This window comes from Amaranthus tricolor, chromosome 3 (assembly GCF_026212465.1).
Source record: "Amaranthus tricolor cultivar Red isolate AtriRed21 chromosome 3, ASM2621246v1, whole genome shotgun sequence".
Classification (NCBI taxonomy): domain Eukaryota; kingdom Viridiplantae; phylum Streptophyta; class Magnoliopsida; order Caryophyllales; family Amaranthaceae; genus Amaranthus; species Amaranthus tricolor.
In genome coordinates, this window is record NC_080049.1 from 35623547 (window position 1) to 35638171 (window position 14625).

The window sequence follows — 14625 nt, forward strand, 5'->3', positions numbered from 1 at the left end:
GAAATAAGACAAGTTGTTTTTCCTTTTCTCTCTTCTTCCTCATCTTTCCTCTGCATCTTCTCTCTCTGCTCCGTCCTTTTTTGATCATCTTCAAGACTTTGTGGCAAGGTTTAACATGGTATCAGACTAACCTCTTGATCCTTCTTCTTTTCGTCTCTTTCTTCACCATTTTTTTTTCTGCAACCCTAATTTTCTCGATATCTTGATCTTCTTCTTGATTCTCGATCGGCTCGTTTCCAGTATCTTCATACATCCGTAAGTGTTTCTTATCCTTTGTCCCTTGTTTCTTTGGTATATGAAACTGTTTTTCAGACTCTTCCTCTACTTCAATCTATTATGTCTTCTCATTCTGAAACTCAACAAAACATCGACCCTATCACTAATCCAACCTCTCCATATTATTTACATCCTAGCGATGCCAGTTTCATACTCGTTTCTACTCCTTTTACTGGAAACAATTTCATTGATTGGAAAAGATCTGTTACAATAGCTTTATCAGCCAAGAACAAACTCGGCTTCATCAATGGCAACATTTCAAAACCTGCTGATTCTTCTTCTCTCTTTCCGGCCTGGGAAAGAATCAATAGTACTCTTATCACCTGGTTCATGAAGGTGCTAGATCCAATAATCGCCAGAAGTGTTCTACATTTTGATTCTGCTTCCGCAATATGGTCTAATCTTCAAGAAAGATTTGGACAGACTTCTGGTACACAAATTTATTCCACTCTACAGCAACTTGCTGATATGCAACAAGGAACAGATAGTATTTCTTCGTTCTACACAAAAATGAAAATACTATGGGATACACAAGATGCTACTCAACCTTTGCCAATATGCACTTGTACAAATTGCACATGTAGAATCACTCAAAGAGTCTTGACTCTTCAAGAAGAACAACGAACTATTTCTTTTCTAATGAAGCTCAACCCTAAATTCTCACATGTCAGGGCCAATATCCTTATACAATATCCTCTGCCACCTATATCTCATGCTTACAGGCTCCTGGCACAGGAAGAAGAACACAAGGCTATCTCTGAAAATATTCCAGAAGACTCTCATGCCATGTTTGCCAACAAAGGGAGACCTTCTGAACATAGAAGTAACTCTGGCATAATTCCATACAGACCTCCTCATTCTAGTGAAAAGTCCTCCTCTCAAAGAAAATCATCTTACTTTTGTGACTATTGCAAGAAGACTGGTCACACTAAAGATAGATGCTACAGATTGCATGGCCTTCCTTCAAACTCTGCTACTAAGTCCAATTGGAAGAATAAAAAAGTAGCTGCTTTGGTTGATTTAGAAAATCCTGATCCACACAAGCTACAATCTACACCAGCTGGTTCCAATTCTTTCACCACTGAACAATATAATATGCTGCTACATTTGATCAATCAACAAAAGAAAGAAGCCTCTCCAATTCTTGCTGAAGATTCAAACACTGCATGCTTCTTAGCTGGTGAGCAATGTCTTTTTTCAACTAATAATGCTCTTTGGATAATTGACAGTGGTGCTACCAATCACATAACATACAACCTTGATCTTTTTGATTCTTTTCAACCCTTTCCTTCACATTTTCAAAATCACATTACTTTACCTGATGGCTCTCAAGCTTTGATAAAACACCATGGCAACATTCCACTAAATTCTGAAATTATTTTTCAAGATGTGTTGCACGTTCCTCAGTTCCACTTCAATCTTATCTCTGTCACTAAACTTTGTAGAGATCTATCTTGCACTGTTTCTTTCTCAAATAACACATGTTCTATACAGGGCCCTTCTCTTAAAACTCCAATTCAGCTTGGTAATCTCAAACATGGATTATATTACTGTCAATCTACACCAGTTCTTTCCAAGCCATCTGTTCAAGATCAAGCCTCCTCACCACGATCATGCTATTCAGCTATATCAGATTCTAATAATGCCAAATTATGGCACCTCAGACTTGGTCATCCACCTTTCAATGTAATAAAGAATGTCTTGCCTACTCTAAGAACTTCTAGTTATGAACATAGTTCCTTTTGTAAAATTTGCCCTGCAGCTAGACAAAGTAGACTATCCTTCCCCACCAGTCATATCAAAATTATAGTTCCTTTTGCGCTTCTTCATTTAGACATCTGGGGTCCTTATAAGCATTGTACTCATAATGGTTGTACTATGTTTCTCACTATAGTTGATGATTTCACTAGAACTACTTGGATTTATCTTATGAAATACAAAAGTGATGCTGTGTCTATATTCAAATCTTTCTATTCTTATGTAAAAACACAATTTAATGCCCTTATCAAAAGTATCAGATCGGATAATGCACCAGACCTTTGTGAGGGACACATGAAAGATTTTTTGCTTACTAAAGGTATCACACACTACAAAGCCTGTTCAGCCACTCCACAACAAAATGGAGTGGTGGAAAGAAAACACAAACATCTTCTTGAGACTGCCAGAGCCCTATCATTCCAATCCAACTTGCCTAAACAATTCTGGGGTGAATGTGTGCTCACAGCTGCTTATCTCATCAACAGAATGCCCCTACAATCTTTAGGCCTCATTTCTCCTCAGGAAAAACTTCTTCAAACTAAACCAAATTTATCACACCTCAGATCTTTTGGCTGCCTCTGTTTTGTTTCAACTAAGAAAATGCACAGAACCAAGTTTGATGCAAGGGCACAAACCTGTGTTTTCATTGGTTATCCAAACTTACAAAAAGCATACAAAGTATATGATTTAGTAACAAAAAAGGTTTTGATATCCAGAGATGTAATTTTCTATGAAAAACATTTTCCCTTTCATTTACAAACAACAACATCCTCTCATTCCTCTCCTTTCTATCCATTTTTTTTACCTCTAACAACTAATACCCTTGATTACACTGAGGATGATGTTCCTCCTTCAACAAGAACACATCACATATCTACTACTACACCTACCTCTTCTTCTAACCCTTCTGACCATTTAATAGACATTTCACAACATATCAGCCATCAAAATACTACCACTACTCAACCTTCATTACAACCAACCAGACACTCAAGTAGAATCAAACAAACACCTCAGTATCTAGCAGATTATGTTTGTTCTCATGCTACCATTTCCTCTACTTCCCCAAATTGGTGTAATATTCTAAGTTTCTCTACTTTACCTGATTCACATAAGTGTTTGATAGCTTCCATGACATCTCTATTTGAACCACAATCATACAATGAAGCAAACCAATATAAAGAATGGCAAGCTGCTATGCAACAGGAATTACAAGCTTTACAACATAATCAGACTTGGGTTATGTTTGATTTGCCAAAAGGTAAAAAGGCAATTGGTTGCAAATGGGTATACAAGATCAAATTACAAGCTGATGGATCACTTGAACGATACAAAGCCAGATTAGTAGCAAAGGGTTATACACAAAAGGAAGGAATAGACTATGAAGAGACTTTTTCTCCCGTAGTAAAAATGACAACTGTAAGATGCCTTATTTCCTTGGCTGTTTACAAGCAATGGGATATTTTTCAATTAGATGTTAATAACGCCTTTTTACATGGGGATCTAAATGAGGAGGTATACATGAAAGCTCCTGAAGGTTTACCAAATTCATCAAAGAAAGTTTGCCTCCTAAAGAAGTCCTTATATGGCCTTAAACAAGCCTCAAGGCAGTGGTTTGCAAAACTTGTTTCTGAACTTCTTTCTCAAGGTTTTTCTCAATCCAAAAATGACTACAGTTTATTCATAAGGGATCAACAAAACTCATTCACAGCAGTAGCAGTTTATGTAGATGACATCCTTATTACAGGTAATGATCAGAGTGTCATCTCAACGCTCAAAACTCATCTTCATCAGGTATTCAGCATAAAAGATCTGGGTAAACTTCACTATTTTTTGGGCATTGAGATTGGATACCTGCCAAATGGCATTGCTCTTACTCAACAAAAGTTCACCAAGGACTTATTACAATCTTCTAAAGTTGATATATCCAAACCTGCTGTTACTCCTCTCCCTCAGAACCTCAAACTACATCAAGATGAAGGCGAACTTTATTCTGAACCCAGCTACTACAGAAAAATGGTTGGCAAACTTAATTTTCTAACTCATACCAGGCCTGACCTAGCCTATACTGTGCAACACCTTAGCCAATTCATGCAGACACCAAGACTCCCACACATCAATGCCTTACACCACACATTAAGGTATGTGGCAAGCACTTCAGGCCAAGGCATACTAATACAAGGATCAGACAAGCTCACTCTACAAGCATTTAGTGATTCTGATTGGGCCTCATGTCCTAATTCCAGACGTTCCATAACTGGCTACATTCTTCTACTAGGTGGCTCACCAATTGCATGGAAATCAAAGAAACAAAGCACTGTATCAAAATCATTTAGTGAAGCTGAATATCGTGCAATGTCTTCTGCAGCAAGTGAAGTGGCTTGGGTAGTTAGGCTCCTAGCAGAATTACAAATACATTCCTTACAACCTGTAACATTGCATTGTGACAATCAAAGTGCAATACACATTGCTAAAAATCCCATATTTCACGAAAGAACAAAACATATAGAGGTGGACTGCCATTTCACAAGAGATAAAGTCCTTGAAGGATTGATTCAGCTTACCTATCTCCCTACTTCCTCTCAATTGGCAGACGTCCTGACCAAAATCCTTCCATCCTCACAGCACAACACTCTCATATCCAAACTAGGCATGTTACACAACCCTAGTTTGAGGGGGGGGTGTTGAACATATTAATACAATATAAATAGATATTCTTTTTAGATTCAAAATATATTCATATATATACATGTATTTTGTACAAATGTGTAATAATGTTTTTTTCTGATTTCCTTTGATTGAAATAAGACAAGTTGTTTTTCCTTTTCTCTCTTCTTCCTCACCTTTCCTCTGCATCTTCTCTCTCTGCTCCGTCCTTTTTTGATCATCTTCAAGACTTTGTGGCAAGGTTTAACACACCCAAATATATCCCTCATCAAGAATTACCTATTAACGGACTGATAAGCTCAACAACACAAACAAAATGAAGTTGCAACATCACTTAATGATTTCTATAAAGTATGACCTCTACATTATTTCTCACTATACTTGTGATTATTGGTGGATAATTATTACGTCATCTTTTTAAACGGAGTATAGATATAGTCTGTTATTTTTCTTCATTTAAACTCTATTTTTGACTGTAATATTAAATTGTTGATGATAAATAATTAATACTTTAATAGAAAATTATAATTCACATAGATTAATCATTGTTTTTTAACTTCAAAAATTTACTTAGAATTAGTTTACCTTGTAATCGTATAAGATCAACTAATTAATTTGCAATTTAAATTGGGCATCCATCACTAATGCCATGTTGTGATACCTTATGGATATTACTAATAATTTTATCATTCACACGCATTGAAAGTTTGTATTTGTGCGTTTTTGGCAAAAGGAAGCTAATAAATGTACACATGAAATCATGTGAACAACTAAAATAAAGATTTAATTCGTAAATTTTCAATTATAATGTCAAGACCAAAGTTTTATATAAACATATATATGTACCTTTTTTTTTTAAATAAAATGGCAATTTATTTGAGAATTTATTCTACAAGGAAAAGAAAATTAACTTTTTTCTTATGTGTTTAGAATCAAACTCATATCACAAATGGAAAAGTCCCTAACTTTATGTGATAACTATATCTATATAGAATTATCAATGAAATTAATTGTTTAATATCAAGTCAACATTATTTTACTAATTAATGAAATTACTTAATTTTGTAATTAGATGAGCCAGATGTCTAATATGTGATAATTATATCTATTGAATAATCAATGCCTTTTTTTTTTTCAAAATTCACTAGTAAATGAATACTTTATTGATTTGTAAAGGAAAATATAGATCAATTTTATTCAGGAAATAAACTTAAAATTACGAAAAAGTATGATATATATCAGAGTCATCTCCTACATTTTAAAGGCCCTGAGCAAAATTCAAATTATGGGCCACTAAATTCTAAATTACGTTCTATATATTACAATTTTGTATTTATAAATTTGTTTAATACTTTAATTAGTACAATTATTTTTTATTAATATATTAAAATTATATTGCTAAATTTTATAATTATATGAAACCTACAACTATTAATCTTAAATTTCAAATAGCCATATAAGTTTAAAGTTTAAACCACTATTATCACTTATCTTAATTGAACTAATAATAAAAGTAGTAAATTAAAAATTATCAAGAGAGATTATATTGCTCACCTAAAATGATTTACTAATATATCCCAATCATTCAATACAAGTTGATAATACAAATTAACCAATTTATCTAATCATCCTTTAAAAAATAGATTGGATGTGAACTCAAATTAAAATTTAGTACTCTCCCTATTTATTTAATTTTACTACACAATATACAAAAAGTCTTCATTTTAATTTTAAACATATAGAAAAAATATAAACCCCTATAAATCAAAGCCCTAAGCACTAACTCATGGTGTTCCCCTTATAGCTAGCCTTGATAAATATCACTAATAACATCTTGAAATAGTTGTTAATGAACTTACGTAACTAAACATTTAAATGGATAGTTAAAACTTACGAATATATATTATATATGTATTTAACGATGGCTAAATTTTCAGTAAATTGTACATCATATTTAATAGTAGCATATTTGTCTTGATGTTATTAAAGTAAACAACTTGTTTTGTATATGGTCTCATCATGAGACGTACCCATATAATTAGTCAATTTTTCAATTGATTATCGCAAAAAAGCACTTTAGTAAATGACTAAATGTACATAAACGAACCCAATAAAAAATGTCACATTATGAAATCGTCTCCTTTGAAAATTATATATATATATATATATATATATATATATATATATATATATATATATATATATATATATATATATATATATATTCTATAAAATATTTCGAAAGTAAATAAAATGGTCACTAATATTATCTTATTCTAATACTATTTCGATTCATGTACAAATATAAACTTTGAATTTCTTCAATAGTAATAAATCCCACTGATCTCTTTCATATTTACAAGGGTTTTTTTTAGAAAAAGACTTGGTAAGATTCACTTTATGCCTCAGTATTAACGTGGCAAGTAAATCACGTGAGATACATAAAACAATTAAGCATTAATAATTGTTTAATTAAGGTAATAAATAAATGAGAAATAATAATACTAAAATTAATTAAATGGTTTAGAAAAAGGCCAAAAATTGTTGATTTCATAAAAGTTTACGAAGTAACTGACTGTGTTCTTGATATACACCTTTTCCCTCTTATAAATAATGGAGAGTTTCCTCTACAAAAACATCAATAAACATTGAAAAATAGAGAGAGAAACAGAGAGAGAGAAAGAGAGAGAAAGAGAAAGAACACAAAAATGTGTATTACAGAAGTTAAGCAGAATTCCAATCATAATAATAATGGTGATGGCGTTGTAAAAAGCAATGCTAATTGTAACAATGGTACTGTTCATGATGCTTTCATTAGCCTTGATAGGTGAGTGTTTTTTTTTTTTTTTTTAACATAACTAACAAAATTGTTCGTGTACATAGTGTTTTAAAGTTAGATTTCAAATGAGTGTAAGGTAAAATCACGATAATATATAATCCATGTTAAATTTGATCAAGAGTATATGGTTAATTACAATAAATAGAAAATTTTTTGTGTATAAACTGGAAAGCATGTACGTTATTTTGATGGTAATAAATTCATCAATTTTTTAAAAAAACATACAGTGAACAAAATTTTTTCACATTCCGCGTATTTTTGACTAAATTTTAAACATTTTATGGGTTTATTAAAAATGATTTGAAAATCTAATTTTATGTCAGTTAACGAACAAAATCAATTTTCCATATAAGGTTATGAATTTGATTTTCATCTAACTCTCTCCTTAAAAATTACTTGTAATATAAAAGAACATACACTAATTTCACCAAAAAAAATTTTGCAATTTTTTGATTAGGTTTTTTTTTTATCTTCATTTGTTTTCATCTCCCCCTTCCAAAAAGTTCTTATAATTATTTAATTAACTAAAGACACTTTTTTTGAAAAAGTAAAATTACAAAAGTAAATACTTATATATACAAAGACTCAAAAGAGTCCACTTAGTTAATATACATATACATATAATATGATATTTAAAACGTTTTATAAAATAATGTATATTACAAAAGAAAAGCTTCCATCAATTCCATGCATCTTTCAAACCACTCACAAGTCACAAGTCACAAGTCATTCACAACACCTATATAGAGAGAATAAGTCACGTGCATGCACGAGATCTTCAATCAACTCAACTTTAAAATGAAAAAAACTATTTTTAGATATCCCATCAAATAATTGAAATTAAAGGAAACTTTTTTTCTTAAAAAAATTAACTTAGGGCATAAATTTCTTTTCTTTTTCGATCATTCCATGCATTAATAGTATAAATAAATAATCACTCAATTCCAAGCAATAATTGAATGATCTTGTATAATTGAAATGCTTTCAACATATTTGGAAATTAATAATTCAATTACCAAACAAGAAAAAGAAAAATAATTATTTTGCAATAAATTAATAAGTAACCGTTACCATTTCCCGCTTAAACAACTTTTTTCAAAACAAACAATAAAAACCCTAAAAATTAATTAATTGAAGATTTTTCCAATTCTCTTACGATATTAGTTAAAATCATTTTTTGTTTATCATTTTTGTAACAAATTAAATTATCTTTATTCTAAATTTTGATTAAAAAATAATTTTTTCAGGGGTGACCCGAAGATGTACTACATGTATTGGAAAAATGTGGATGATAAATGTTCAGTGACAATAAAAGCGTCAGACCTAATGAGTTACTTTGCTGATCATGACGAGGGCGGTGTGTTCTACCAGTTGCCTGAATTCAGTAAGGCTGTCCATCGGATTCATAACGTCGTGGGAAACGCCGTGACCAAAGGTCGGTACATCATCGGAGGGACGGGTTCATCTCAGCTGTTTACGGTCACCCTTGCGGCGTTGGCTTCTCGTATCAATTCTTGTAATCAAATTAAGAACAAGCGTCGTATTCCGGTTGTTTGTGCACAACCCTACTACTCGGTAATTATCTTATACCCCTATTATATAGTTTTGCATGGTCAATTCATACACTTAAATATGAAACTAAATATTTATATTAATTATATATATATATAAACACATAATATCTTTTGCTTTTTAGTTGATGTTTTTATTTTTGTTTGTTTTATATATTATTTTTTATTCATTTTTACCTAGTTTCTATTTATTTATTTATTTATTTTTGATTTTTAGAGGTGCTTTTGTCTGTTTAGGTTTTTTTTCTTGTGATTCATCTATAGATCTATTTCGAGCTGAGGACTCTTTAAGCACACTTTTCTTTTTTATTATGAGTTGTCACTGTCTTTTTTCTTCACAAACCCTAATTATAATTTATTCTATAAGTGAGATACACTTAAATATGATGATTATGACGATGATCTAATCACATAATGTACTATAAATAAAGTACCAATTGTTGACTAAAACATATAAGATTACCATTTGGCTTCCACTTGTAATGTCCATAATATTACATTTTATATTATTGTTTTAATTTTGATTTTACATGATTAGGAGTTCACCTTTAACCAGTAGGGTCACTATATTTATGATTTTCTACAAATGACTTTCAATTTAATTAATTTATTTAAAATTGTTTCTATTAATTAGTATTATTATTTTTGATAAATACAATATATATTGATTTTTAATTATATATGGACCTTAAAAATTAAAAAAGTTGTTTAAGATTCTCATAAAGTCTTTTTTCTTGTATATCAAGTCCTTATAGTTAAATGGAGTGTAATCCTAGTAGTAAATTTTTTATTAATTTTAATAATAGTAAGTTGAGGAAAGAGATTTAGAGGAGAGTGGTAAAGATTAGACTCTCCCTATTTATATAACTTAAATTAAAAATTAATAAGTCAATATGGTTTATTAATTATGAGAAGGAGAATATAGGGTTTATGGAAAACTAAAATTGAAATTAATTGATGGAGATCATACGTGCAACAGGCCGTGTTTGTTGCTGGCACCTTTGCTTACTTTATTCTAAACATTTTCATCATACATCATGTTCCTATTTCTTCCAACTTTTTGCGTCAAATATAAAGGAATTAAAATTTTCAAAAAAAAAAAAGAAAAAATAGATATAGTAGTAAATAAATGAATATATATAAAGGAATTAAATTTTCAAAAAAAAAAAGAAAAAATAGATATAGTAGTAAATAAATGAATATATATAAAGGAATTAAATTTTCAAAAAAAAAAGAAAAAATAGATATAATAGTAAATAAAATGAATATATATAAAGGAATTAAATTTTCAAAAAAAAAAGAAAAAATAGATATAGTAGTAAATAAATGAATATATATAAAGGAATTAAATTTTCAAAAAAAAAAAAAGAAAAATAATAGATATAGTAGTTAATAAATGAATATATATACAATATAAAACTTCTAACTTTTGAGTCAATTAATTTCTCAATTATTCTTCTAATATTCTCTTTTTAGCTGGAACCCAAAATCATCCACCAAATAATTATGAGAAAAGTTCATTTGATTTGTTTTACCGAAAGAACCAAACATTAAGCCAAATTATTTATTAGATATGAAATGGAAATTAAACTACCACCACACAACTAAAGCAACCCCATACACCCAAAGGAATAAAATTAATTTGAGATTAGATTGAGATTAGTTTGAAATGATTTGGTGAAGAAGAATTTATGTGGATGACGACATTGGAACTGATATATTGGTTCATGCAGTTATCTTTAATCTTTTAGGGATAAGGCTCTCGCATTGTTGTTGATGTGAGATTCAATTAGATTAGAAAGAAAAAATAATACAGTTTATAATAATGTGTTAGCGCATAAAACATTTTGAGGCTTCAACCATTAGCATAATTTTTTAATTGAATTGGTTCCCTAACGTGGTATCTGAAGTCAACATGACATTAAAAGCCAAAATGGTATTTGAAAGCAATATATTATATCTAGTGGCGAACCCAAGATAGTAATAGTATAAAGTTTTGAGTTGAACACTAACTTATGTACATATAATGAACTAACACTAACTTATGTACATATAATGAACTAATTAATTCGACTATCATTTTTTGTGTTAAATGTTAAACAATTTAATATTAAGTTTATTTATTTAATAATCCAGATCATGTTCCAAGCATACTAAATCTAGATTCTCGAATTATGTTAGATGGGTCCAAAGCATTATACAATATATTAATGCCTTGTATTGTGTAAAATAGACCAAAAATATATATGTTTTGTAGTTGTTTGTCTAAAACACCACACTTATGTCTGATGAAATAAATATATTTTGAAGATTAAGAAATTAATCAACAGAAGAAAATATTGATCATGAAATTTTTTCTTCAAAAAAAAAAAAACACATGCAAATAACGATGTGTGCTATCCTTTTGAACAACCATGAGCACATGGTCATGTGTATAGTTAGACGAAGCATTGATGGTCATTATGCCAATGGCAACCGACCCACCTCCTTCTAATATATATTTTAAAATTTTTAGTTTTTCCTATTTTGTACACAAACTTCCCACTACAAGAAAATTAAAATTAAATTATAGCCACTAATTAAATATCTTAATTTATGTGATGGTTTTTAAATGAATTTGATGCATAGAATAATTTGCCAAGACTTGTAGAGTATTATTCAGTTGAATTCACTATTGATTAGTTTAATTTAATTTCACTAATTTACTTCAGTATCATCAATAAATTTTCTTTAGCTCAAACTGAAACTAATAAATACCTAAAGTTTGAATCGTCCCTATAAGAGGGTAAAAGTAGTGTATATCCCGGGTCCATCCAAAAGAATTAAAAGTAGGACGTTTTAATTTTTTAATAGTTATTAGTCAATTTCCATAATAGAAATATATTTTATAGTTCACAAATTCTGAGACAACTATACTCTTATACGACGCAATCCTAATGTTAATTTTTTTATTGAGTCGGTTAATTAGACACACATGTAGAATGACATGTTCAACCTGGCTTATACTAGTATCGTGGATTTCTCCCTTAGATAGACCCATAATTAACAAAACTGTTCCATTATGTAACAATATGCAGTGCTATGAGGAAGCGTTAGAGGAAGAGAAATCAGAGATATACCAATGGAGAGGAGATGCAAACAAGTTTAATGAGGAAGGGCCATACATAGAGGTGGTGACAACACCAAACAACCCAGATGGTAGGCTCCGCGAGGCGGTGGTGAAAAAGAAAGGTGGGGTTGTGATATGTGACCTTGCTTACTACTGGCCTCAGTACACACCAATAACTGCTCCTGCTGATTATGATGTTATGCTCTTCACCTTATCTAAGGCTACGGGCCATGCTGGTTCTCGTGTCGGGTAACTTTCTCTACCTACTTCCATTGTCTCCTTATTTTATTTTGCATCATTATTGCTTCCTAGAGTTCCTACACATGAATACATGCATTTAAGTAGATCGATACAACATAGGGATGACCGAGTCGAAATTGCATCTTAGGACCCTAGATTCTACTTGAACCCAAACCCTTTTTTTTTTACCTTAACTTATATCTAAACTCAGATGTTGATCCAAACCCATATGAACTAAAAAATTAAACCCAAACCCTAAAATGAGTCATTGTACATTTTAGTATATCAATCACTAATATATCTTTCTTTTGTGGTGGAGATATTTCGACAATTAAAACATTCACCTTTTAGATTTTGTACCTACTATTTTAATCTAATTGAATTTGCTCTATTAATATTTTTAGATATAACTCCACCTATAATATCTAACTCACTAAAACTTTTTCTCTTTCCTACATTTACACTTATATTTACCCCACTAGTATACACACCCACTAATTTTTTCTGATTTTTTATGCCATCTTTCGAGGACGGAGGAATACTTGATAAAGAAGTTTGCCAATTATTGCATAATAATTCATATGGTATCAGCTTAAGCTTTAATATCATAAAATCTAATAGTAGTATGTTAAATAAAGTCATTATCTCAACAAAAATGATTAATTGTAGTTTTGTTAATAATACTGAAGGTGGGCAATCGTTAAGGACAAGGAAATAGCACTAAGGATGATAAAACTTATGTCATTAGTCACCATTGGAACTTGTCATGAAGGCCAACTTCGAGCAACAACCATACTTGACTTTGTTTCTGATAACTATGAGCAACACCTTCCCAATGGTAAGCTTGTGGTGGAACACCAGGAAGGGTTCTTTGAGTTCAGCCACCGCGTGTTAGCTGAGCGTTGGAAGAGGCTCAGAGCTGTTGTCAATCGTTGTGGTATCTTCAAGCTACCGGATTACTCTCCTGAGATTTGTACTTTCATGAATAAGTCCACTCCTCCTAATCCTGGTATCTCTCATCTAATTATATACTATACTCTGCTTTTTTTTCAATACCTAAGCTTTACTTAGCTCATGCAAACTTTTTTGTTTGTGTGTTTCATGAATGTGCTCTTATCACAGCATATGCATGGATGGAGCTGAAAACGGGTGAAGATGCAGAAAAGGTGATGAACAAGCTAAAGATTCGAACAAGGGCTGGACCGAGATTTGGAGTCTCATCAAAGTATGTAAGGGTTAGCATGATGGAAAGTGATGAAACCTTCAACCAATTCCTAGAAAGGCTCTCTACTCTTCAGGATTAGATTGACAACTTCAAGCAACAAAACTAGTAGGAGTATATAACATATCCCTAGGCTTCATCCGATATGTTAGGTATTCTATCAAGAATAGTATAATAATATGACAAAACTATACATCGATGGACAGAAAATGTAGCTAGAGAAACCAGTAACCGTCTGCTATGTTTCTCTGTTAGCCTTATGGTAAGAACTAAGAAATAGTGTTAAGAAATATAGTACGAAATATGTTCATCCTGCAGTAACAGTGATGTCTAGTATTAGCCTCATGATAAGGAGCAAGAAATAGTATAAGAAATAAAATATGAAACATGTTCATCCTGCAGTAGAAGTGATGTTTAGTTATAAAGTTGTAGTATGTATGTACCAATGTGTTAAACTTGAATTAATAATAAGTTTTATGGCCTATATCTTTTCTTGTATAGCTGGGAAAAGGGAATTCTTGAAGAAGACAAAAGAATGAACATCAATACCTAAAAGTGAGTAGAAGATGAAAGAAAATCGTTTAAGATGGCATTATGCATATGCAACGACAGAATATCATTGAACCAGAAAGAAAGTTAACAAATTGAAATCTATTAATTTATGTAGAAGACTCAAATACTTTGGAATTAAATTCATTAAGGAAATATTTAAGATCATGATCTTAGAACGATGAAGTGGAAGTCAAAATAATAGGTTGGATTGAGTTACAATTAAATATGTGACCCACTTTTTCCAAAATTCCGAGTCATATTCATAATTTGGCATGGGACTAGGGTTAAATGATGTTGGGTAAAATTTGCGATCATCAAATTACTCAGCAACCAAAGTCACATTCTCGTCAAAATATTAAGCTCAGATTGAATTTTGATAATTCAAACACAG

The 14625-nt window shown here is 30.9% G+C and overlaps 1 protein-coding gene across 1 annotated transcript; it reads left to right on the forward strand.

The window, feature by feature from the left end:
- Positions 1 to 7347: 7347 nt before the first annotated feature.
- Positions 7348 to 14162, forward strand: LOC130807845 (tryptophan aminotransferase-related protein 1). Its single transcript, XM_057673206.1, has 5 exons — positions 7348 to 7528; positions 8788 to 9115; positions 12189 to 12469; positions 13150 to 13469; positions 13583 to 14162. Exons 1-5 carry the CDS (start codon positions 7410 to 7412, stop codon positions 13762 to 13764), a joined length of 1230 nt encoding a protein of 409 aa, XP_057529189.1. The 5' UTR covers positions 7348 to 7409; the 3' UTR covers positions 13765 to 14162.
- The last annotated feature ends 463 nt before the right edge of the window (positions 14163 to 14625 follow it).

Bases quoted from the DNA above. Each gene is read 5' to 3' on its own strand.
- LOC130807845 (XM_057673206.1), top strand. From the start codon at position 7,410: ATGTGTATTACAGAAGTTAAGCAGAATTCCAATCATAATAATAATGGT. The intron at 7,529-8,787 runs GTGAGTGTTTTT...TAATTTTTTCAG, and splicing joins GCTTTCATTAGCCTTGATAG to GGGTGACCCGAAGATGTACT. The intron at 9,116-12,188 runs GTAATTATCTTA...AACAATATGCAG, and splicing joins GTGCACAACCCTACTACTCG to TGCTATGAGGAAGCGTTAGA.